The sequence below is a fragment of the Gossypium hirsutum genome, chromosome D09 (genome assembly GCF_007990345.1).
Source record: "Gossypium hirsutum isolate 1008001.06 chromosome D09, Gossypium_hirsutum_v2.1, whole genome shotgun sequence".
Classification (NCBI taxonomy): Eukaryota; Viridiplantae; Streptophyta; class Magnoliopsida; order Malvales; family Malvaceae; genus Gossypium; species Gossypium hirsutum.
Window position 1 is genome coordinate 28,234,469 of NC_053445.1, and position 25,413 is coordinate 28,259,881.

At 32.9% G+C, this 25,413-nt stretch overlaps 1 protein-coding gene across 1 annotated transcript; it reads right to left on the reverse strand.

The window, feature by feature from the left end:
• Positions 1–22,214: 22,214 nt before the first annotated feature.
• Positions 22,215–24,745, reverse strand: LOC107891965 (heavy metal-associated isoprenylated plant protein 32). The gene is made up of 3 exons (XM_016816900.2): positions 24,244–24,745; positions 24,052–24,127; positions 22,215–23,963 (listed from the first exon to the last, which is right to left on the reverse strand). The coding sequence occupies exons 1-3, from the start codon at positions 24,271–24,273 to the stop codon at positions 22,528–22,530; spliced, it is 1,542 nt and encodes a 513-aa protein (XP_016672389.1). The 5' UTR covers positions 24,274–24,745; the 3' UTR covers positions 22,215–22,527.
• Positions 24,746–25,413: the final 668 nt, after the last annotated feature.

The following is a 25,413-nucleotide window of genomic DNA, read 5'->3' on the forward strand; positions in this document are numbered from 1 at the left end:
TTCATCATCTCATTTCATATTTTAATGCTTTGGAATGATTTTTAAGCCATTAATATAACTAACAAATGTTATTTTGACATTTTGGTAACAATTTTGATTTTATATGTAGTTGAAGAGAGAGAGGTTGCTAGAGGTAGTTCTATCAAGGGAAAGAAAAATCTTATGGATTGAAGGCCTTGGAGAAGCCTCCAACCATTTTTGTTTCTTTTGGGACAGGTAAGTTCTCATGGAACTAACAATACTTCCATGCTGTTGTGTGTACTAGTACTTTAATGTATTTAATGTACTATTTGAATGTGAAATTTGTTGGAATGTCGGCACCTCTATTGCACAGCGAAAAAAAAAATCTGGCGGTCCTAACAATGGATCCATGTGTGAGGAACGAATCGGGGTTAAATAAAGGTTTCAAAATTACCGAATCTTTATTTTGAGTATACAGCGATGCTTCGGCAACGAGTAATCTGATCTATTATCGAACCAAGCCGCAATCTATCGTGACTCCGGCCTCTACGTAATCCACCCAGTTGACAATGAATGGAATGAATCCCCAAAATTGTTTTGGAAAAGACTTTGCTTTGACGGCTGCTAGACTCACCAAGCAAAGGAAAAAAAGGATTTTATATAAATTTTTTAAGGTTTCTAGAAATTAAATAAATATAACAATGTTTTTAATCCAAAAATTATAATTACATTAATTATAATAATAATTTCGGTAAACTATATATTTTTTTGAATTTATATACGAACCAAATTCATGTTCTCATTATGCGTACAACAACCTTGTACATATAATGTATTCGATATTTGATTACCCAACTATGTTTTATTCCGTTCATTTCAACTATAGGGTGTGACCCTGTACGTTCTTGTAATATTAGCAGTAATACTAGAACGATTCCAATGTTACAAACAATGAGTGGCACATAGCAATGCTTCATTGCTACTTAACTCACAAGAAATCATGATTTGACATAACATTTTATGATTAACCTTTCATGCAATAATCCTTAAGTCCTTTATCTCTGGATTGGACACAAGTCATGGAATAGTCACACTTGCATAGTCCATTCCATATTCCTTGATATCTTAAGTAGACTATGATATACAAATAAGTATGACATCTCATATCAGCTTATTTGAGCATGGCCATGCACTTCTAGTCTCATTCAATCAAGTGGCCTAAGATATTACTCCCATTATGTAGGAGGGACTTATCCTATATCAATCAACCACATCCCTCTACACAGATCGTGGTATATCCAACATCAGCCTTTATAGAACAACCGGTTACTGTGTATATTTGACTGTATCAAAATATACAACTCACGATGTTGGGATTATGATGATCTCAATTCTGAGGATCATATACATATTAATCACTATGAGTAGTGTTGTGACAATTACATAATAATCCAAGAAACATACTTATAACGGGTCAGTCCAATATGTTGTTCTCTAACACACATATTCATGCATCGATTTTTACATTCCATATCAATGACAACTCTTTATCATCAATCAACTACATGTTAGTCTTAATGCATTATTGTTGTCCTAGCCAACAATAATACTTGACTAAGGACCTTTTAAGAATAATCATATTATTCTCAGGACATTATTATAAAACAGTTTATTTGTACACACAGAAAAGAAACTGAAATAATAATGGTAACGCCTTATATTAATAAACATGATAAATCAAGTATGTTATTACAACCATCTCATGATTGATCTTTGGGCATACTCTAAAAAATCTCCCACTAGCACTAAGATCAATCACTTATATATCTAATACCAAGCGACTTAGTGTGACGATCATGCTTCTACTGTGTCAGAGGCTTGGTCATGGGATCAACAATGTTATCATCTATAGGTACTCTGCATATCTCTACATCCCCTCGATCGATAATCTCTCGAATAAGATGGTAGTGCCTAAGTATATGTTTGGATCGCTGGTGAGATCTAGGTTCTTTAGCTTGTGCAATGGCTCCATTGTTATCACATCAGAGTTCTATAGCATCTGATATGCTAGGCACAACCTCTAGTTCAATAATGAACTTCTTGATCCAAACCGCTTCCTTTGCTGCCTCACTGGCTGCAATATACTCGGCCTCTTTTGTAGAATCGACTACTATACTTTTCTTTGAACTCTTCCAACTCACAGCACCACCATTAAGGCAAAACATAAAACCTGATTGTGATCGAGAATTGTCCTTGTCGGTTTGGAAGTTGGCATCAATGTAACCTTTTACACTTAACTCTTCCTCACCTCCATATATTAGGAACGTATCCTTAGTTCTTCTTAAGTACTTAAGGATATTCTTTACTGCGGTCCAGTGACCTTCACCGGGATCTACTTGGTACCTACTCGTCATACTTAAGGCATATGAGACATCTGGACGGGTACATAACATGGCATACATTATAGATCCAATAGCGGAAGCATATGGAATTTTACTCATGTGTTCTCTCTCTTGTGGAGTTGAATGACACATTTCCTTCGAGAGTGAAATACCATGTCTCATAGGTAGGAATCCTTTCTTAGATTCTTCCATACTGAACATTTTCAGTACTTTATCTATGTATATACTTTGGTTTAGACCTAGTAGTTGTCTTGATCTATTTTGTCTTGATCTATCCCTATAGATCTTTACTCCTAAGATGTAAGTGGTTTCGCTCAAGTCCTTCATAGAAAAACAACTTCCTAACCAAGTCTTAATAGACTGCAAGGTAGGTATGTAATTTCCTATGACAAGTACGTCATCCACATACAATACCAAGAATGTTATAATGCTCCCACTAACTTTCTTGTAAACACATTGCTCATCTTTATTTTTGATAAAAACCAAACTCCTTGATTGCATCGTTAAAACGAAGATTCCAACTTCAAGAAGCTTGCATTAATCCATAAATGGATCTTTGTAGCTTACATAACTTTCTAGCATCCTTTAGATTGACAAAACCTTCAGGTTGTGTCATGTACACATCCTCTTCAAGTTTCCCATTAAGGAAAGTTGTTTTGACGTCCATCTGCCAAATTTCATAATCATGAAATGCAGTTGTAGCGAGCAAGATCCTGATGGATTTAAACATAGCTACAGGAGAAAAGGTTTCATCATAGTCAACACCATAAACTTGGCGAAAACCTTTAGCGGCTAATCTCCCCTTGTATGTTTGTACATTCTCATCCATGTCGGTTTTCTTTTTAAAAACCCACTTGCACCTTATGGGTTTAACCCCTTTGAGTGGGTCAACCAAAGTCCATACTTGGTTTTCATACATGTAAACCATCTTAGATCTCATAGCCTTAAGCCATTTCTCAGAGTCTGGGCTCGTCACCGCTTCTTGATAAGTCTTAGGCTCATCTTGATCTATAAGAAGAACGTCACCATGCGTTGTAATGAGAAATCCATATCTCTCAAGTGCTTGGCGTTCTCTTAAAGATCTACCCGGTGGTTGTGTTTCTACAGCAGTTACTTGTTCCTCAATTTCTTATGGAATTTGTTGTTGTTCTATCTCTGGTTCAATGGTATTTTGTGATTCTCGAATTTCTTCCAGTTCAATCTTTTTCCCACTTCCTTTTCTAGAACAAATTCTCTCTCTAGGAAGACATTAGTCCGAGCAACAAGTATTTTGTTCTCAGTGGGATTAAAGAAATAATATCCTTTGGTTTCTTTCAGATACCCCATAAAAACATACTTTTCAGATTTGGGTTCAAGCTTAATAGACGTCTGACGTTTAACATAAGCTTCGTAACCCTAAATTTTCATAAAAACATACTGGGACGTTTCCCAGTCCACATCTCATATGGTGTCTTTTGAACCGATTTAGATGGAACATGATTTAGTGCAAAAGCAGCCGTCTCAAGTGAATGTCCCCAAAAGGAAGTCGACAGATCAGTATGACTCATCATGCATCGAACCATGTCTAACAAAGTTCAATTTCTTCTCTCAGAAAATCCATTCCATTGAGGAGTACCAGGAGGAGTAAGTTGTTAGACAATCCCACATTCCTTCAAAAGATCATCAAACTCTAAGCTCAAATACTCTCCACCTCGATCAGATCGTAGTGTCTTGATAGTTTTGCCTAGTTGATTTTGTACTTCATTTTTGAATTCCTTGAACTTTACAAGGGACTCTGACTTATGGCGCAAGAGATAGACATACCCATATCTACTGAAATCATCAGTGAAAGTAATGAAGTAGTGAAATCCACCTCTAGCCTGTGTATTTATTGGCCCACATACATCAGAATGTATTAGGCCTAATAAATCACTAGCTCGTTCACTTTTACCAGTAAAAGGAGATTTAGTCATTTTTCCCAATAAGTAAGATTCACATACTTCAAATTGTTCAAAAATAAATAAAGCCAATAGACTATCTTTATGGAGCTTGGACATGCGTTCCTCACTGATGTGGCCCAACGATAATGTCGTAGATAAGTTTGATTTGAGTCATTTATTTTCGATCTTTTAGTATTTGTGTTGTAAATGGGATTCATTTGATCTAAAATATAAAAGCCATTAATCAATTGTGCCGAACCATAGAAAACATTATTGAGATAAAAGGAATAACAATTATTCTTAATAATTATCTCAAAACCAATTTTGTCTAAACAAGAAATTGAAATAATGTTTTTAGTCAAACTGTGCACATAATAACAATCCTCTAAACATAAACCAAGTCCACTAGGCAAAGATAAATTATATGTTCCCACAGCTAATGCAGCAACTTTTGCTCCATTTCTAACTCGCAGGTTCACATCTCCTCTAGCCAAAGTCCTACTCCTTTGTAGTCCCTGTACAGAAGTACAAATGTGAGAACCAGAACTAGTATCTAATACCCATGAAATAGTTGTTGATAAATTAATATCAATAACATAAATACATGAAGTAGACGTTCCACTTATTTTGGCCTTCTTGACTTCCTCAAGATAGATAGGGCAGTTGCGCTTCCAATGTCCCGTCACACCACAATGAAAGCAGTTTCCTTCCTTAGCCACCCCACCTTTAAGTTTCAATGCAGGCTTTACTTTTCCAGGCTTGGGTCTACCTTTGCCCTTGGGCTTTGTCTAAACTTTGGCATTTCCCTTGCCATTGTTATTACGGACCATCAATATGGGCTTAGGTCCAACCTTTTTCATGGTGCCTTCAGTAGTTCGTAACATACTGAGAAACTGTGTTAGAGTTTTGTCAATTTCATTCATATTGAAATTGAGGACAAACTGGTTGTAGCTATACGGCAACAATTGTAGAATAACATCAGTGGCAAACTCTTGGCTTAATGGAAACCCAAGCTTAGATAGGCTTTCAATATAGCCAATCATCTTAAGAACATGAGGTCCTCCTGGGCTTCCTTCAGCCAGCTTACACTGGAATAGGGCCTTAGAGATATCGAAACTTTCTTGCCGTGCTTGAACCTGATAAAGTTCTTTCAGGTGCTCAATCATTTCATAAGCAACCATGTCCTCATGTTGCTTCTGAAGCTCAGGATTCATAATGGCAAGCATAAGACATCTAACGTCTACCATGTCATCGAGATGCTTCTTGTAAGCATCTCTATCAGTCCTCGAGGCATTAGCGGATGGTTCATTAGGAAGCAGTTGTTCAATGACATATAATTTTCATTCTTCTTTGAGGACAATCCTCAAGTTACGGAACCAGTCAAGAAAATTAAAACCATTCAATTTGTCCTTCTCAAGAACCGATCGCAATGAGAGTATATTAGTGTTTGCAGCCATAATATATCTACAACAATAAAATATGCGTGTGTAAATTTACCAAGTTTATATCAATCATTAAAAGGAATTTATTAAATGATGTTCCCACTATTTTATTACAAAATTAATAATCTTCATATATTAGTTTCGGAAAGACTTTCTCGAAAAGTATTTCAAGTAGGTTAAGGATCCATATTTCACCTCCTCTTAATTCAGCTTTGGCTTTACTCTCAAGATTATGGTTATCTTGGTAAGCAGCACTTGCTAATTACATCATATGTAACTCCTAAAGTTTGGTGAACAACTCTTGTTCTAATCATCTTATGATTTATCCAAATTACTTGCCTCTAGGTTTCTAATCCTATTAGAATAACCTAGTTAAATCATTAACCAATTTTAACCAGCGAATATCACTTGTTTATTCTTCGCATTTAACCAAGATAAATACTAGTACTTCGCTTTAGCAGAACCTACACAGTATTAATCGAGGCCTTAACGAGGGAAAATTTGGAAGGTTATATTGACTTAATATTTTAATAGAGGGATTTTGTTAAGGTTGTTCCATCTCACCAATTATGGTTTACTTTAGTCCATTTAGCTATTTAATTTATCTCATCAATTAATGTGGTTCATTATTATCAAATTTTAACATATTTAAAATTTGGCATGCTTTAGACATCCATAGTATCTCATACATGAATAAATAAAGCAATAAATAAATGCAATAGTTATAGCCTATAAACAAAAGTGGTGCAACCCAAGCCAATGGGAGAACCAAAAGGAAACCTAAAGGCGTAAGTCGTTTCACAAGCTATCGGTCCACACTAGTTGGCCCATCTTCCTTCTCATCTTAGCCCACAGTAACTCTTGCAAATTAAATCATATGCAGAAACTCGTTTTACATACGAGGGAGTAAGATGAGAAGAGAAATACAAGAGAATAGTAGTAAAGCACGACACGCAGGCCATATTTATAAAATTACAACCCTTGTTCCACTAACTAGTTGACTCTTACTGGAAACTATAAGCACCACCGTCGCACTATTACAAATATGTTAACACTTAACAGTAATAACATAAAATTGAATAGACCATAACACCATGATTAACATTTAATCCTTTGTCAAAAGGAATGATTATCTGATTATTCTTAAACTATTTACACAGTCGGAAACGTAATAAAATTAAAGCATGCATCTCATACAATTGAATCACCCAAGTATTTAAATCCGAGTCCGTATCACAAAAATGGCTTTGATACCACTGTTGGAACGTCGGCACCTCTACAGCGCAGCGAAAAAAAATCCAGCGGTCCTAACCATGGATCCATGTGTGAGGAACGAATCGAGGTCAAATAAAGGTTTCAAAATTATCGAATCTTTATTTTAAGTATACAGCGATGCCTCGGCAACGAGTAATCTGATCTACTATCGAACCAAACCGCAATCTATCATGACTCCGGCTTCTACGTAATCCACCCAGTTGACAATGAATGGAAGGAATACCCAAAACTGTTTTGGAAAAGACTTTGCTTTGACGAATACTAGAATCACCAAGCAAATGAAAAATGGGGTTTTATATATTTTCTTAGGTTTCTAGAAATTAAATAAATATAACAATGTTTTTAAACCGAAAATTATAATTACATTAATTATAATAATGATTTCGGTAAACTATATATTTATTTGAATTTATATACGAACCAAATTCATGTTCTCATTATGCGTACAACAACCTTGTACACATAATGTATTCGATATTTGATTACCCAATTAAATTAATTCTATAATTAATTTAATTTAAGTGACAACCAAACACAATACCAACTATGTTTTATTCTGTTCATTTCAACTATAGGGTGTGACCCTGTACGTTCTTGTAACGTTAGCAGTAATACTAGAACGATTCCAATGTTACAAACAATGAGTGGCACCTAGTAATGCATCATTGCTACCTAAGTCACAAGAAATCATGATTCGACATAACCTTTTATGATTAACCTTTCATGCAATAATCCTTAAGTCCTTTATCTCTGGATTGGACGCAAGACATGTAATAGTCACACTTGCATAGTCCATTTCATATTCCTTGATATCTTAAGTAGACTATGATATACAAATAAGTATGACATCTCATATCAGCTTATTTGAGCATGGCCATGCATTTCTAGTCTCACTCAATCAAGTGGCCTAAGATATTACTCTCATTATGTAGGAGGGACTTATCCTATATCGATCAAGCATATCCCTCTACACAGATCATGGTATATCCAACATCAGCCTTTATAGAACAACCGATTACAGTGTATATTTAACTGTATCAAAATATACAACTCACGATGTTGGGATTATGATGATCTCAAGTCTGAGGATCATATACTTATTAATCACTATAAGTAATGTTGTGACAATTACATAATAATCCAAGAAACATACTCCTAATGGGTCAGTCCAATATGTTGTTCTCTAACACACATATTCATGCATCGATTTTTACATTCCATATCAATGACAACTCTTTATCATCAATCAACTACATGTTAGTCTTAATGTATTATTGTTGTTCTAGCAAACAATAATACATGACTAAGGACATTTTAAGAATAATCATATTATTCTCAGGATATTATTATAAAACAGTTTATTTATACACGCAGAAAAGAAACGCCTTATATTAATAAACATGATAAATCAAGTATGTTATTACAACCATTTTTTGTTTCTTTTGGGAAAGGTAAGTTCTCATGGAACTAACTGTATTTCCATGTTGTTGTGTGTACGAGTAATTTAATGTATTTAATGTATTATTTGAATGTGAAATTATGGTAAGAAAATCAATATAATTATCATCTTAGGCAAGATGGCATGAAAACATGATGGATATTTTAAAAGGCATATTTATTGGTGGTGGTAATAAGAAAATTGAAAAAATGATTTTGTATGTTGACAATGGCATGATTGACTTGTATAATGTAAATGAATGTTGGGTTCATGAGCTATGTAAAGTGTAAAATATGAATGACTTTGATTGTTGTAACTTTAGAAGAAAGAACTTGTTGATAAATTTTCACTTAGTTCTTGTGCCCATATAAACTTAGTAGAAAGGTTAGGATATGGTTGACATGCCAATTGGGGTCATATACACATTTATGTATGGGTTATTATAGAGTTGGAGCTATATCGTGTCATTTGATGGTTTAGCATTTGTTGTGGATCACCAGATATTCACCGTCTCTTTAAAGATGGTCTTGGTATGGTAGAGGGATGTACATTATGCCTTTAAGCTTTGCATTTGGTGTGGTCTGGTGGTGTGCTTTTATGAACATTATTGGTGTGGTGGTAGATTCTCGTGTGTCCAAGTTCATTTTACTAAGGTTACATTGGGTGGAAAGTTTTATGCAGATAGATACTTGATTATGGCAAATGAATATGACATGGTTATACTATGAAATTTAAAGCACAACTAAAAGTATTTACATGTGTTGTCAATATATATAATTGCGTTCCATGAGATGATAAAAATATATATGTTAACCATGTTATATGTGCTACCATAACTGTTTGTTGACATGATTATAAATTCTTACGCTTAACTTGCCTCATGTGATGTAGTTGAGAATGTTGTATTAAGTATTATGTTCTTATGGAATTTGGTATGCTCACCTCCAACAAGGTTAGTATAGTGAATTCCATTTGAACAAACAAAACATTGTTTGCTTACGTGCTATTCTTTTTACGCGTAGATTGTTGATTTGAGGAGACATAAAGCCTAGCTCAATCTAGGATATCACAATATCAACGAGACCTACAAAAGTAAGAAATTGATATATTTTTAGTTGTGACGTGTCTTAGGTGTCTACATAAGTAAATATGTTAATTTCATATTACTTGGTCTTCCTGTTGAATGTTGTTTAAATTTGAACTTGCAAGCTACACTTGTTATTTCGTCATATTATCTTTCTTTTAGTAAATTGATAATATGCATGGTTACTTACATTTGAGGATTATAAATTGTGAATTTAAAATGTTTTATAGTGGCTTGCATACATATTTGAGTAATTTTCAAGCATGTGTTAGATATATCATTAATAAAGGAACTTAGGAAAATATTTGGAAGTGTTTTAGGCATACTAAGTGAGTTACATCGCGACCATAAAATTTTGACGTCGTGGCCTCACCACTCGACGTCGTGACCATGGAATTACAACCTCACGATCTTGCCACTTGACATCACGACATCACTACTCAATAAGTCTCATCGCGACGTCAAAAGTCCTCACATCGTGACATCACGCTTGTTTTCAGCACTACACTATTTTAAGCTGTTTTGACCTTTTAGAGATTATTTTTGGGTTCCAATTATCTCTGATTAACTTCGATTAAAACCTAAATGATTTCAAATTAGTTTTAAAACTTTGAATCTTGTCTAAAACAATTTTTAATTATTTTATAATGATGTTTTAAACTTTCAATACTTAAATAAATCCAAGATTTCTTACTCGTCCATACTTCGATGGCATATCCCACTCGTATCGGTTCTCTGAAATGGGTGAGAGATGTTGTAGTTGGATAGTCACATATACTCACAAGACCTAGATCTTTATATATGAGATATGTGTTGCATGTACCTAATCTAACAAAAAAATTGCTCTATGTGTCTAAATTTACTAAGGACAATCATGTCTCATTTGAGTTCTTTCTAACATACAACCAAGTCAAAGATTTGGCTTCCAAAAAGGTGTTACTGCAAGGTTCATAAGTTGATGGACTGTATAGGCTACCTCTTGGTGATTTTAATATGTACAATAAGGATCATAAAGGTTCTACAGTGGTCAATAATACTCATTAGGGTACCAATGGTTCTTATAATACAATTACTAAGTCTAATTTCACTTTATCTCTAATACAAAAAGTTTCGTTACCCTTTTTATTATGTATTGACCAAAGACTTGAATAGCTACAAGTATTTCTTTTTTAAGAAATAAAGATATAATTATCTGCTCTACTTGTAAACTTGGTAAAGCATATAAATTTTCATACTCTCAGTTTGCAACTTAATTTATTGAACCATTGGACTAAGTAGTAGTAAACCTCTACAGTCTTGTTCCCCTTTTTTCAAATGGTTTTCTCATTATGTAACATTCAAATATGTCAACTCCAAATATTCCTAGATTTATTTTCTGAAGGAGAAATTAAATGTTTGCGCTTAATTTAAGTAATTTCACAAGAAGATGAAAGATTGTTTGGCTATAAGCTGAAAGTATTGCATACTGGTGAATGAGGGAATTTTAGCAATTTCTACCCTATGTTAAGACACAGAGTATTGTTCATAGGTGGTTAAGCCTTCACACTTTAGAGAAAAATGGATTGCTTGAAGGAAAGCATACACAGTATTTTCTAGATAGGGTTATCAATGTTGGTACAAGCTTCTATGCCACTAACATATTCGAATGATGCATTCTCCAGTGTTACATTTCTATTAAGTTGGCTCCCTACTATAGCTCTAGCTTGTGTGTCTCAATATGGAAAACTTTTTCATGCCAAACCTAACAATAAATTCTTGAGTGTCTTTGGTTGTCTTTTCTTTCCAAACTTAAGGCCATATAGCACCCATAAATTACAATTTAGATCATCAACATATAAATACTTGGGTTATTCCTTTGTTCATAGAAGTTATCTTTGTATAGATGCTTCAAACAGGATTTATATATCTAGATATGTTAGATTTAAGGAGCATACTTATCCTTTTTATCCCAATCCCAACCACTGTCACCCTTATCCAAGACATACTCTAACCATACTACTCAACCTACAACCTTTCTTGTTGTAATTCCTATTGTTGTAGCTACCTTGCCAAATACTTCTTTTCAACCATCCATCTTCAAACATATTCCTCCCTTAGGCATCATTCATCTTTACCTATACCACAAGTTATTTCTAATTTACTACATGCATTGTCTCTTAAACCATAGTTCAGGCCATCCATTATATCCACACTTCGGTATCAAGCCAACCCTTCACCTCGTACCTTAAACTAGTTCAATCTGTTCAATTATTGATTTTTTCCCTATTTTTTTTATTTTTACCAATTTCAAGAAATTTCCAAGTCAATCGGTTCAACCCCTTTGTTCGAACCATTATATCAATCAGTTCTCGGTTTGTCCGATCCAATCCTATTCCAGTAACACTAGTCACATCATCAAATCTTGACAGAATCTAAGTTTAGGTACCAAAATGGATCTAGTTGCCAAGCTCAAAGACGAAAGTGGACCAGAAAAAAGTATAGGTACCAAAGTAAATCTAGTTGCTAAGTTCAATGGCCAAAATTATATTATCCCTTTATAAAATAATATATTAACTTTACTATTTCAAAATTTTTGTTTAAAAAAGATGAATTATTTTAGTACTAACATTATTAAATCTATTTTAATAGCTAAATAAGCTTTTTCTCAAGTTATTACATTGACCAACCAAATAAAATATGGGTAAACTACACCCAAGATCACTAAACTATTAGTAAATTTATGTTTCGTCACTAAACTATTCATTTTCATTGAAGTTATTAGGCTGTTAACTTTTTTTTAAGTTCAACTAATGAGCTCCAAACGATGATTTGATGATCAATACAATGAATTAGTACCCATCGACGAGTAGAAGAACATACCTTAGATCTAAGTTGATTTGATAATAAATGTCGAAAGTCAGCAAAGAAAACTTTTAGATTTTGATTTGTAGATTTGTGATGTTCAAAATTGTTTCATGGAAAATACTAAACTATAGAAGAGAAAGGGGGAAACAACTTTTAATTAGTGCAAGCGATACTAATGAAGAAGGCCATACAACATCAATTTTAATAGCCCAATGACTTAAATAAAATCTTTCAACTAGTCCAGTGATCATTTTGTAAATTTTTTAAGTTGAGTGACAAAATATAAACTTGCTAATTGTTTAGTAACATTGGGTATAGTTTACCCATGAAATATTAATCAAGAATTATTTAAGTCACCTCAAATAGAGTTACTAAAAAAATTATTTTAGGGTAACCTACATCAAAAAGTGACCAAAACGTAAACTTAGTAATAGTTTAATGATTTTAGGTGTAGTTTACCTTTTATTTTATAAACAAAAGATGACTTAATGATAAATTTAATAAATGAGACGAGGACGGACAGAGTGGCGTGGAGTGATTTTGATATGGCCGTTAAACTTGGCAACTAGGTCTACTTTGGTACTTGTGCTTCTTCTTTTTTTGTTCACTTTGATACTTGAACTTGGCAATTAGATTCATTTTGGTCTCTAAAATTGGATTCCATCAAGATTTGTTGATGTGACCAGTGTTCTTGGAACAAGATTGGGTTGTTTGGTGGGGACGATTGGGCCGAGAATCGATCAACGTACTGGTCAGAACAAAGTGGTTGAACCAATTAAATCAAAAACAACTCGAAATCAATTATAATCGAAACTAGGACAAAACCAATAGTTGAACAAGTTGAACCAATTTATTTTTTTATTTTTATGAATTTTTAATTATTTATTTAATTATTGTTGGTCTTGTAATTGAACCAATCAAACCGATTGAATCGAGAACCAATGGTCTGAACGACTTAACCACCAAACAAATTATTAAAACACTATATGTGGCACTCTAAGATTGTATCACGTCATCACCTAAAATTTTATATAAATTTTTTTTAATTTTCAAGTGATGATGTGGTACAATCTCAAAGTGCCATGTCATCAAGTTTTTTTATATTTTCAAGGTACCAAAACGGATCTATATCATCAAGTTGCTAAGTATAGGAGCCAAAAATTATATTATCTCTTTTGATAAAGTCTCATAATTTTACTCCTACAATATATATTATTTTTATATTTTAATATTATTAAAATAATATGTTGATATTTTATATGTATTAAGAACTATATATTAAATATAATAAATGTAATTATCCCCTCCATCAAATTGTAATGTAAGCTTTCATTATACCAAAAAAATTATAAATGTCCTTGACATAATATATATATAACATGATAAAAAAAAGTTAAGGTTTGATAAAATTTGAGATTTAGTCCTACACTTATGATTTAAAGATTAGACTGAGATTTTTTAAATTAAATAAAAAAAGTAAGATAACTTAATTTTTAAAATTTTAAATATTTTTTGTCAAAACTTATCAATTTGGAATTTTGATTAGGTTGTCTTCATATGACATGGTATACAAGTGATAGAAATAAACATATTAAATTGATAAATTTTGATAGAAACTACCAATGACGATAATGATTGGACTAGAATTTTTAAATTTAAAAAGTAACAAAAATTAAATTTTTAACTTTTTAAAGTATAAAGATCAAATATTAAATTTTATACAAACACATATACTAACAACAAATTTTAACCAAAAATTATATAGGACGCATTTAATTTCAAACAAGCCCAGGTTGGGGTACACTTGAGAAACAATTTTAGCCAATCGTACCGCAGCTCATTTATTTGTAAGGTTTAGTGGAGAATTATCCCTCCCACTAGTGGGAGGATTTCTTTTTAAAACATTAAATATAATTAACTATTAAATATACTCTAAGTTATTTATTTTTAATTAAATATAGTTTTAATTTTTTAAGAAAAATATACTTTTAATCATTATTTAACATAAAAATATGTTATATTTATAATCTATTATTTAGTATAAATTATTTTATATTATTTATTATACATATACACATTAAATTTTCTATTTTATGTTTATTTTTATTATTATAACATTGAGTGAGGAGAATGACCGGAGTTTAAACCTTTATCTTATAAACACTAAATCATTTATATTTTAAATATAAATACTAACTTCCTCTAACTTATTCAATACTACTTTGAATTCAGGCAATCTGATGAGGAAAATAATTTTAAAACTATGAATGATAAAAATGTTTTTATAATGGATTTTTGACCATTTTGAATATTCTCCTTTTCTTAATAATACTCGGAGGATAGAGACTACTTACTCCATTTGGTCCATCTAATTTTTTTTATTAGGATAATGAAATTTTTAAACTTCAGGCTCACAGATGTTTTATAGGAGTATAATAAAATGTTTTTAAAAAGAGATTTTTAAAAAAGGCACATATTAATTTTGTAAAATTACTTATAAAATAAAAATTTAAAGTATTAGTATACTAAATACTCACCCATAATGATAATAATAATTAAAGTGTATGAAAGACAAAGCCATGAGAAAATTAAAGAAATAAGTACTTCAATGATGCATATTATGCAAGGCAAAGAGGAGAAGCAAGATCCGAAGGAGAGGGGTTTTGGTTGGGACTTTAACGACATAGCCAAACTAACAACATAAATTTGGATGTCCGCCAACCTTGCATTAAATATTTCTCCAAGGGATATATGGTACTGGTTAGATCTATTTATTTAAGATTGAAGGAGATGCAAATAATTATCGGGATATCGAAAAAGTGAATAAGAAAATTTATTTTGTACTTTTAAAATCAAGATATAATCTAGAGAGAAAACAGAACTGGTTTCACTCGAATGGGATTTTTTCAGCTCAAATACGAGTCCTTTATTTATGGGTAAGTACCTCCTTCCAAAAGGAAAAGTTATCAAATCAACACAACTATTGAGGTAAGAGTACACAACCTTTCAATTTTGAAAGGTCACTAAATCAACACAATTATTCCTCTTCTGAAACGAAATATTTGAACTAGCATCCGTTGGAAGCCAATGCACACAACCATTTCCTAAATCAACATGTCTATGTACGTTTCTTTCTTTCCCATATTATATACATATATTACATATATATGTTATGTATATGACACAAAATTTTAATTATAGAATAGAGTGGGGGAGTATGCTCTTTTTTATATGTAAAAAATTAACTTAAAGTGTCTATCTAACCAATATACCTCCAATTATTTGTAACACCCGAGCTACAGGATGCAACAACAGTTAACAAAATAAATTATATACATTTCTAAACTTAATTTTCAATAAAATGACAAAATAATTCATAATCCATGTTAAGCATGATTTACAACCAAATTCGAGTCTTAATCAAGCTTACTGAAGCTCTTAAGTTAACCCGAGTATAAGTAAGGACTAAATTGTAAAATTTTAAATTACTATGGAAAAATCACATAACAACGCCACACGGTCGTGTTATAATCAGTAGCCATGTGAAGCTGGAGTTACATAGTCGTGTATCTAGACCGTGTAACTCACTGAAACCGTGTAGACCTAAATGAAAAAACTTACAAACGTTCACACAGCAGTTTGGCTAGGCCATGTGAGTGACTAAGATCGTGTAAAAAATCTAGTTACCATATGAACAGTACCCACACGGACGTGTGGCTAGCCCATGTAACAAACTGTAACTATGTTTACTCAAAACATCCAAATCAATATAGAGCACACGACGGTGTCACTTACCCGTGTGTGACACATAGCCTTGTGTTAGCCTGTGTGTGCCAATAAGTTCCTTATTATGCAAGCTACCAACCAAAATTTGACCTAGGTCATGACTATGTATTTAACCATTCTTTAAACCTATTCAAAATGTACAAAAGTATGCCAAAACATATCATTTCCTATATCTAGCCAATATTCCTCAAGGAACCATCACATAACATGAATTAATACCAAAGTACATCTCAATTCATGCCAAGATAGATAATGACCAAACCTATGCCTTATACACAATCAAAATACCAACTTTCAATCACCTATTAATGACAAAAAATGCCAAATCCACAACCTATAAGATTGATACCAACACCATTCCACATAACATACTTAAAACATCAATTCAATCATCCAACTATTATGTCATAATCTCCAACACAATCTCACCTACTCAAACATTCCATATCATAATTAGACATGCCAAACATTCATTTTAATCTATCACATTTCCCATACTTAACAACCACATTTAAAGTTGTCATTTCAAGCCATAATCAAACATATCAAAATGCCATCAAGCACACATACTTTATACATCACCATTCACATTTTACTTTTATAAAACACTTATATACAACTCAACTCTTATATACATGCCACATAACTAAGTTGAACGATTAAAATTCTACCAAAATGAAGACTGGATAGTGTGATCTTTAGGATAGTCCGATTGCCAAGTTCCGCAAAATGCTAACTACAGGAAACAGAAAACAAAACAGAGTAAACTTTAAATAAGCTTAGTAAGTTCATAGGTTCAAAACAATATAACTTACCTTATTTCCAAAAATAACACAGTTAAGTAAACAATTTTCCATGTTACCACAATTCATATCATCAAGTGAATCCATCATGTATGTAACTCATAAAACATTCCATTCGATATAATTCAATCTCAACCAAAGCTATATCATCAATCCATTGAGCATATGCAGTTTTACATTATACAACAATAATTTATCTCATTATAATAATTTCACCATTTATCATTATCCAATTGTAACAACAGTTTACCCCGATGAACTATAATGAATAGATGCGGATATGTGTGTAATCACCTAAAACACACATGATTGCTCAAACAAGTCATACCATCCATGAACACACCTGAGCACTAAGTTCCAAGCCCATAGGCTAAACATCCCTCTAGAAACACATCTACGCACTGAGTGCGTAGCCCATAGGCTACACATCCCCCCATTACACACCTGATCACTATAAAGATAACTTTGTAATCCACAACAAATCATGGATTCCAGTACAATCAGTGAATAAACAGTACGTCATTATCTCATCTCATATCAAATCGGCACAGTGTGCGAAATAACTCGATTTGCATGACAATTGTATCCTATCCTATGTTCATCCAGGCTCAATACACATCAGTATAACACTTTTCAATTCAATCCTTTTTCTCACCTTTGTACCAATTTGCAACATTTAAGTATACATTCAAACATTAAAAAAATACACCATTTAAATATAAACATTACAAAAATACATAAAACTATACTGTATGAACTTACCGTGTATAAACAGCAATAGAAGAAGTGTCAGAGAATAATGTTATTTTCCCTTTTCCTCGATTATCTACTAGTTGATCCGTTTCTTGATCTATACGGTAATTCATTTTAAATTGTCAATTCTAAATACCTTATAACATCTTATTTAATGCATATGATATCCTATTATAATTTTTCACAAATTCTCTAAATTTTTACAGTTTATTCAATTTAGTCCTTAAAACCGAAGCAAGCATATTTTTCATATTTAAACTCCAAACTTTAAACCTGAGTTTAAACTCATCCTTATGTAGCTCTCAGACATCTATGTTTATAAAAATTTCATGCCAATCTCAACATATTTTCATTTTAGTCCCTAACTAACAAAATTCACTTTACAAAATAGTCCCATTTCATATCAAAGCTTCAAACTCAACCATTTAACATTAGAAACATCAAAATCCATCAATGGAAACTTTTAAAACTTTTGACAGATTTACAATTTAGAGCCTGGTTAGCTAGATTAAGCTACAACGATCTCAAAAACATAAAATTTACAAAAAATGGGATTGATTTACATACCATGCCAGAGGTCGATTGAGCTTGAAGAAAAGAGATATGGCTTCCTTAGGATTTTAGTGTTTGGTTAGAGAAGAAATAATGAAATGAAAATAATATAGATGATGACTTTTTTTATTATTTTAACTTAATTTAATTAAAAGTGTTTTTATAAAAACTGAATAACTATATACTAATTGGCCACTAACCATAAAAATGGCTTATTTTCCATATAGAACTTTAAACAATTACTAATCAAGCCTTTTAACAAATAAAAATCAATATCAATTAACTTTTACAGTTTTTACGTTTTAGTCCTTGTACTCTAATTAACCATTCAATCAACCAAATTTTCGAACCAAAATTTAATATAATACTATAATATACTAACAAATATTAATAAAGAATACTTACTAACTCAATTTTAGGAAAATGGGGTTCTGAAACTATAGTTTATGGTATCACTACAAACGGGTTGTTACATAAATATTTATTAAGGGTTGTTTAAAAATACTTATATACGTGATATTATATGCCATGAATCTTTCTTAGTTTCAAATAAAACACAGATTTATCTATAGATATCTAAGTTATACATAATCAAATGTTACCATAGCTTGAACATTTAAAATGAAAGTAAAACATAACATAATACTTTCGTACCAAAGTCATTCTAATACAACGTGTTAAAGGGTCATGCACTACATCCTGTATGTAGTAAGTAATTCAAGATTCTACCAATCAATCCATAAAAAACAACCTTTGACTTCTCTACTTGAAAGGCGAGCTCATCAAAAGTGTTCACAGCCTTTTTCTCACTTCACTTATTTGAATATAAGTTATGAGTCCAATTAAGGGATATAAATCCAACCTACTTCATTTTGAAATGTAGCGCATCAACCAAGTATAATACTTTACTGGAATAATTTTTGCCCCCACTAGTTAAAAAGCATTTGATACACTTCAATTGTCAACCTCGTTGACATATTCAAAGTATCTGTGAACTCTGACGCATATGATTTTTTATTAATAAAAATATATATTTATTCGACATAAATATTATAAAGTATGGTTTAAACAAGATTATCCTTATGAACTGGTAGTAGTCTCATACTTTTCGTGGCCTTATTGATCTTTCCACTAGATAATGGCTTAATAAGAGGGTCAACCAACATCAAACTAGTAGGTAAATACTCAAGCACTATTTTACCTTTTTCTTGCAACATCTCTTATGAGATTGTATCTCATAGGAATTTGATTACTACTGCTTGAGATTCTTTCATTTTTAATGTTATATATAGTTGTTATCACGATACAAAGTGATTGGTCCTTTAAGAGTTTCTAACAATGAAATGCATTTTAGAAGTCTTTTTGTCCATAACATATTTTACTTTCTAATGACATAGAAATCATCTCATATTCTATAAATGAAATACAATACATGATTACTTTTTAAATGAGCAAGCAACTATTGCACCACCTAATGTAAATAATGAACCATTATTAGGTTTAGAGTTCACTTTATCATATGCATAATTTACATCATTATAGCATTCTTAAAAAAGAGTTGTATAGTTATAATGCAATCCATAATCTTCTTATCTCAAACATCTATTAATTTCATTCCAATGTTCTATACTAGAATTACTAATGCATCTACTCAAGAATCCAATAGCACATGCAATATCAAACCTAACATTATTCATAGCATACATCAAGCCACCAATTATTTAGCATATTCCTTTTGATATATTGATACGAACCTAGAAAGGGTAAACTCATTTGAGTATTAGTCTGGAAAAGCAAGCAACTTGTGCCAAATTTTTGGGTTGAGTTGCCTGTTTATAAATCGAAGACCTATCTCTTAGCTTCACAAATCACTTTGAAACACGTCAATCCAAGTTTAAGAGATCAAGTTATAGTCGTTTTAGTGAAGCTTGTCAAGCAAGAATTTCTAAACAAGTTTAATATGGATTTTTGAGTTGAGGGCTTTGGATCAATATTTAATTTGTATTGGGCAGCTTGGGAGCCCACATTACACTCAAACTCATCTTTCTTAGTACTAACATCTTCAAGTCTCTTAAGTGTCATAGCTTATAAAGTATAAAAGAAACAATACAAAAGGCAAAGAAAAATAGATAAAGGAGATAGACAAGAAGAAGCAAAGCAAACCTACTAACCTTAAAACTTTGATTGTTGAAAGTAGAAGAATTTAGAAATTTAGATAAACCAAAAAAATAAAGATGGAGATAGATCAAAAGTGAAGATGAACTCAGAAGAAATAGAAAGGATTTAGAGAGCTCTCACAAGGCAAACAAGTAGCAAAACAAAAGTAAGAGAAATAATCCCTAACTTTTCCTATTTAAAAAAAGAAGAGACCCTTCAGTCACACTTAGTGCGTGACAACAAAGCAAACACGTGTAGCAGTAGAGCAAACACGTTTAACACTCACATGCAACTTCCAACAAATAGAACAAATTATCCACTCATGGAGAGACATAACTTATTTGCACCAGCACTATTGATTACCTCGATTACTCAACAAACGTGTCGCCATTCTAATGCACACTCCCAAAACTTCTTCACCGCGTCAACATTTAGAGCCTATTTTAAATGGAAATTTGAATTTCAAATTTTTGGAATTCTTAAGTTATTAGTTTTACAAGCTATTAATTTTCAACATTACATGGAATTACACAAAACTCAATTCAATCCTAGCTCACATCAATGAACTTACCCCTTCAATAGACTTGACAAACCTCATTTCTCAACAAACTCAAGAAGGTCACTATATAACCTCCCTCGTCTGAGGGGCAATTATTATACCACCTTCGTGAATCCCCTACACGTGTCCTCAATAAGCAAACTTCATACCATCCACGTGTCTCCTTTAGGCAAACCTCACATCAAGCAAACCTTAAGCATCAAGCAACACTGTGACGAACTCTCGCTAAACCATCACCAGGTGTGCATGGAGCCTTAGGCCCATTTATTACTCAGCCATCGTAAGATATTGTATCATCTACCTAGAAGGTCACATCACCGCCATTATAAGGTGACAATATAGGTCTCTGCCTCCAACAAGCTCAAGACGTGTGACCTTTCTTTTCTCCCATATATAAGCCCAATCATAACACTTAAAGAGATTATCAAATATACACCTAGAACACTTAAGAACTTTCTTCCTAAACCAATTCTATCATAAAAACCCTCTTCATTCTCACCAAAAATAGTGGCTCTCCATCCCAATTCACGATAAACCGTCATCATCACTGCCATACGCTCCTTGTTAATTCTACCTATCCACAAGTTCAAATCGAATTGATAGAAAAGCTCGAAGACTTTCCAAAGAAATCCTACACAATGTCCATAGCATGGAAGGAACTGCTTCCATTCTTTTTTTCCTAAATTGAAATTTTTATTTTAATATAATTTATTTTTGTTATAAATTAAATATGTATATTTAAATTAATGAAATAACTTAAAATTATTTTTATGATTTAAAGAGAAAAAACTCAAGGACCGAATGATTTGCAGCAATATAAATTGAAATGGATTTTGTTTTTTATATATAGAAAAGAAGTTAAAAGAAACAAACAAGGGAAATCTTTACCAAAGGTTTTTGTAGAAGTGAAAAGTGAAAAGTGAAAATGAGAATGTAAAAGTTAAAAAGGGTTAAAAAGTTAAAGCGGTTACCTAATTATAATCATTATTAGGAATGAGAGAGAGTAGGGACAAAATTGCCAATAAAAACACGGTATTCAAGACTGGTGGGTCCCAATTTCTCCCACCGCACTCACTCTGTCCCACACTATCACATGACTCTTTTATCATTGTTTTACATATTTATTTCATTTTTTATTTACCCTTTATATATATTTTTTATTTGCACCTTAATTTAATATTGCTATTGTGTGTGTGTGTGTATGAGAGAGAGAGAGAGAGAGAGAGAGAGAGAGAGAGAGAAGCAGAACAAATATTTATTTGTGCTAATCTTATTTGTATTGCTACATATAATTTATATAATATCAACAACATTCTCATAAAAAAAGGGAAAGCCACACCACTGACTTTCCACTTACAACATTTATCATCCTCCCCTAAAACCTTCAACAAAAATATTATCTATATCATAATTTAACCCCTAATCCAACATAAAATTAAAAAAAAGAAAAGATAAAACCTAAAATTAAAAAAAAAACATTTTCAAGTATATTATGGCATCAAACTTGAACTTTTTTTAGGGGGTAAAATGAAAATCCAAATCATCATCATCTTCACATAACATTGCAGCTTGAGGTATTCTCATCACTAAAGAAGTGGGTATAAGGGTCGGGTTGAGGTTGAGGTTGAGGTTGAGGTTGGGGATATGGATACGGGTATGGATATTGATATGGGTATGGTGGCATGTAATTCACAGCTGCGGGTGGCCTAGCATGCATCATGGGCTGAAACCTCTCATTTCCTCCTCCCATTGCACGTTGTTGGTTCATCATTGCTGCCAAATACTGTTGTTGTTGTTGTTGTTGATGGTATGGGTTACCCGGCATTACATCCGGACCCGCTCCTTGGAAGTACCCTCCGCCGCCGCCGCCGCCGTTCATGGCTGCTGCCGGTAACCCTTGCACTGCTGGGATGTTACCCATTTGGGGTAAGCTCCCCATTTGGCCCATTGCCATGTTCATGGCAGCAGCCCTTTGTTGTTGACTCATGTTCCCTCCATTAGCGCCGCCACCCATGGTAGGGAACCCATCGGAAACACCGTTGGGAGCTCCCTTTTTGCCACCGTTTCCACCACCGTTGTTACCACCATTCTTCTGCAGCTCCTGAGGTAAACCACCGCCATTTTTACCACCGTTTTTACCACCGCCACCTTGATATGGATTCCCCCCGTTAGGATTCCCTCCAGCACCACCACCTTTCTTACCTCCATTCCCATTTTTACCCTCATTGTTACCACCACCAACAGGCATACCACCACCCCCACCGTTACCACCTTTCTTACCATTACCCCCACCATTAGGAGCAGCATTTTGAGGACCCTTTTGGGGATTCATAAGCTGAGGAAGATTACCATTCATCATGCCATTCAACATCACCATGTTGTTGGGCATTCCTTTAGGAGGAGCATTATTCCCCATCATAGCCTTCATCTTGTGAAATGGATGACGAGGATCATCCAACTCATCGCCATCATCAAAATCATCATCATCAAGATCACAATCATTATCCAAGTCATCATCATCATAATCATCATCACTGAAATCTTCCTCTTCAGCAAACTTGACAGCTTTGTTGTTTTGGAGTTGGTTGGGATTAGGACCCATTTTCATGTCCTTCAACTGAGGCAGCTTCAGATCTTGGAACCCTTTCATTTGTTGAACCTGTTGAAGATGCTGGTGCAACTGTTGAGGTGTCGGCTGACCACCTTTCGGCTGGTTATTGTTGTTGTTGTTCCCTTTCTGACCACCCTTGTTGTTGTTTTGGTTGTTGTTCTTGTTGTTGTTGTTTCCACCTTTGTTGCCATTATCAAGCATCTGCATGTTCTTGAACTGGTTGGCAAGATGAGCTTGATTGTTGTTAGCTTTTGCAGAACCCCAAGGCTCTGCATGCTTCCCTGATTTTGCAAGCTTTCTTATTAGAACATTAGGATCTACATTTCCCAACACTGTTACCTTACCTTGCTCAGAATCTATGGTAGTCTTAAAAACCCCTGACAAAACAAAAATAAAACCCAAAAAACTCAACTTTAAAGTCTGAAACATGAAAACAAATTAATGTCCCAAAAAATGAAGAAATACCTTCAATCTTTTGTAAGATTTTCTTCACTTTGTGCTTACATCCATCACAGTGTATGTTAACCTTGAGGACACAAGTCTGCAAACAAGCAAAAAAAAAAAGATTTTTTGAGTAGAAACGAAGTAAAGGTATAATCTTTAACCAAAAAAAAATAGAGAAACAAAAAATGAGAGAGAAAAAGAGAGAGAAAATACTTGGATCTTCATAAACTCTTCTTTACTCATTTTTTTTGTTCTTTTCTAATCTCAAATACACAAACAAAAACAACGAGAATGAAAGAGGAAAAAAAAGGGTTGGTAACAGATCTGAAGAAAAAACAGAAGAAATGATAGAAATTTACAACAAATCCCAAAAAAGACTTAGTATATGGGTTTGTTTAACAGAAGAAGAAAGAATGAGAGCCGGAGAAGAAGAAGAAGAAAGAGAATATATGTTAATAAGCAAAGCAAAGACTCTGCTAAAAGGCAAGAAAGAGAGAGTGCCGGCAATGGCAATGGCAATGGCAATGGCAACGGCAACAGCAGGCAAAGCAAAGCAAAGCTTCACTCTATCTTTTGGATCTTTATTTATTGATATATTTATATATGTTGAAATTTTACCAGAAAGAAGATAGAGTGATTTTTGTTTTTTTTTTTTGTAAAATGGGGTTTAGGCTTGGCTTGAGCTTTGGCTTTTGGCTTTGGTATTGGCTTTGTATGAACAAGAAAATAAATAAAAAAAATTTGAGGCTTTTGGTGATTTCACAATTTTCACCGTAAGAGGGGGATTGGATTTTGGTGGGTCCAAAATAATATATGGAGTGTACAAAGATCACAGATGTGAATGAACTCCTTGCCATACGCTTCCCTATCCTCCTTAGATTCGAGTTTATTTTAATTATTTTCTTATTTTTTAATTAAAAGGATTTTCGTCAAATAATTAAACTCTTTGAATTGTAAAAATTTAATTTTTATATCAAAACTTCTAACGAGTAATAAGTTGATGGAAGAGATTCGAAAATTATCTATGTTCACACCATTTTTTGGATGGAAACGGGGTCGACTTAGATTTTGAAAAAAAGAATGAAAACGGGAGTCGCCACCAATCCTTTTTTTGATGAGGTGTGATCGGGTCACCTCAAAAAGTGGTTGTTTTTTAATAAATGATTTAATTTTATGAAAACAACGATTTTGGTCTACGAAATTCAGAAAAAGGTTCGGGAGTCGGTTACGCACGAGGAAGGATTAGCACCCTCGACACGCCCAAAATTGGTACCTTAGTTGATTATTTAATGTCTTTATGTCGAAAATTAAAAACTCGAAAAGAATTTAAAAATAAGATCCTTCTTTATATTGCGTTATTTTTTTTAAAAAAAAATTACTTGG

Bases quoted from the DNA above. Each gene is read 5' to 3' on its own strand.
- LOC107891965 (XM_016816900.2), bottom strand. From the start codon at position 24,273: ATGAGTAAAGAAGAGTTTATGAAGATCCAA. The intron at 24,128-24,243 runs GTATTTTCTCTC...GCTTGTTTGCAG, and splicing joins AAGAGTTTATGAAGATCCAA to ACTTGTGTCCTCAAGGTTAA. The intron at 23,964-24,051 runs GTATTTCTTCAT...TTGTTTTGTCAG, and splicing joins AATCTTACAAAAGATTGAAG to GGGTTTTTAAGACTACCATA.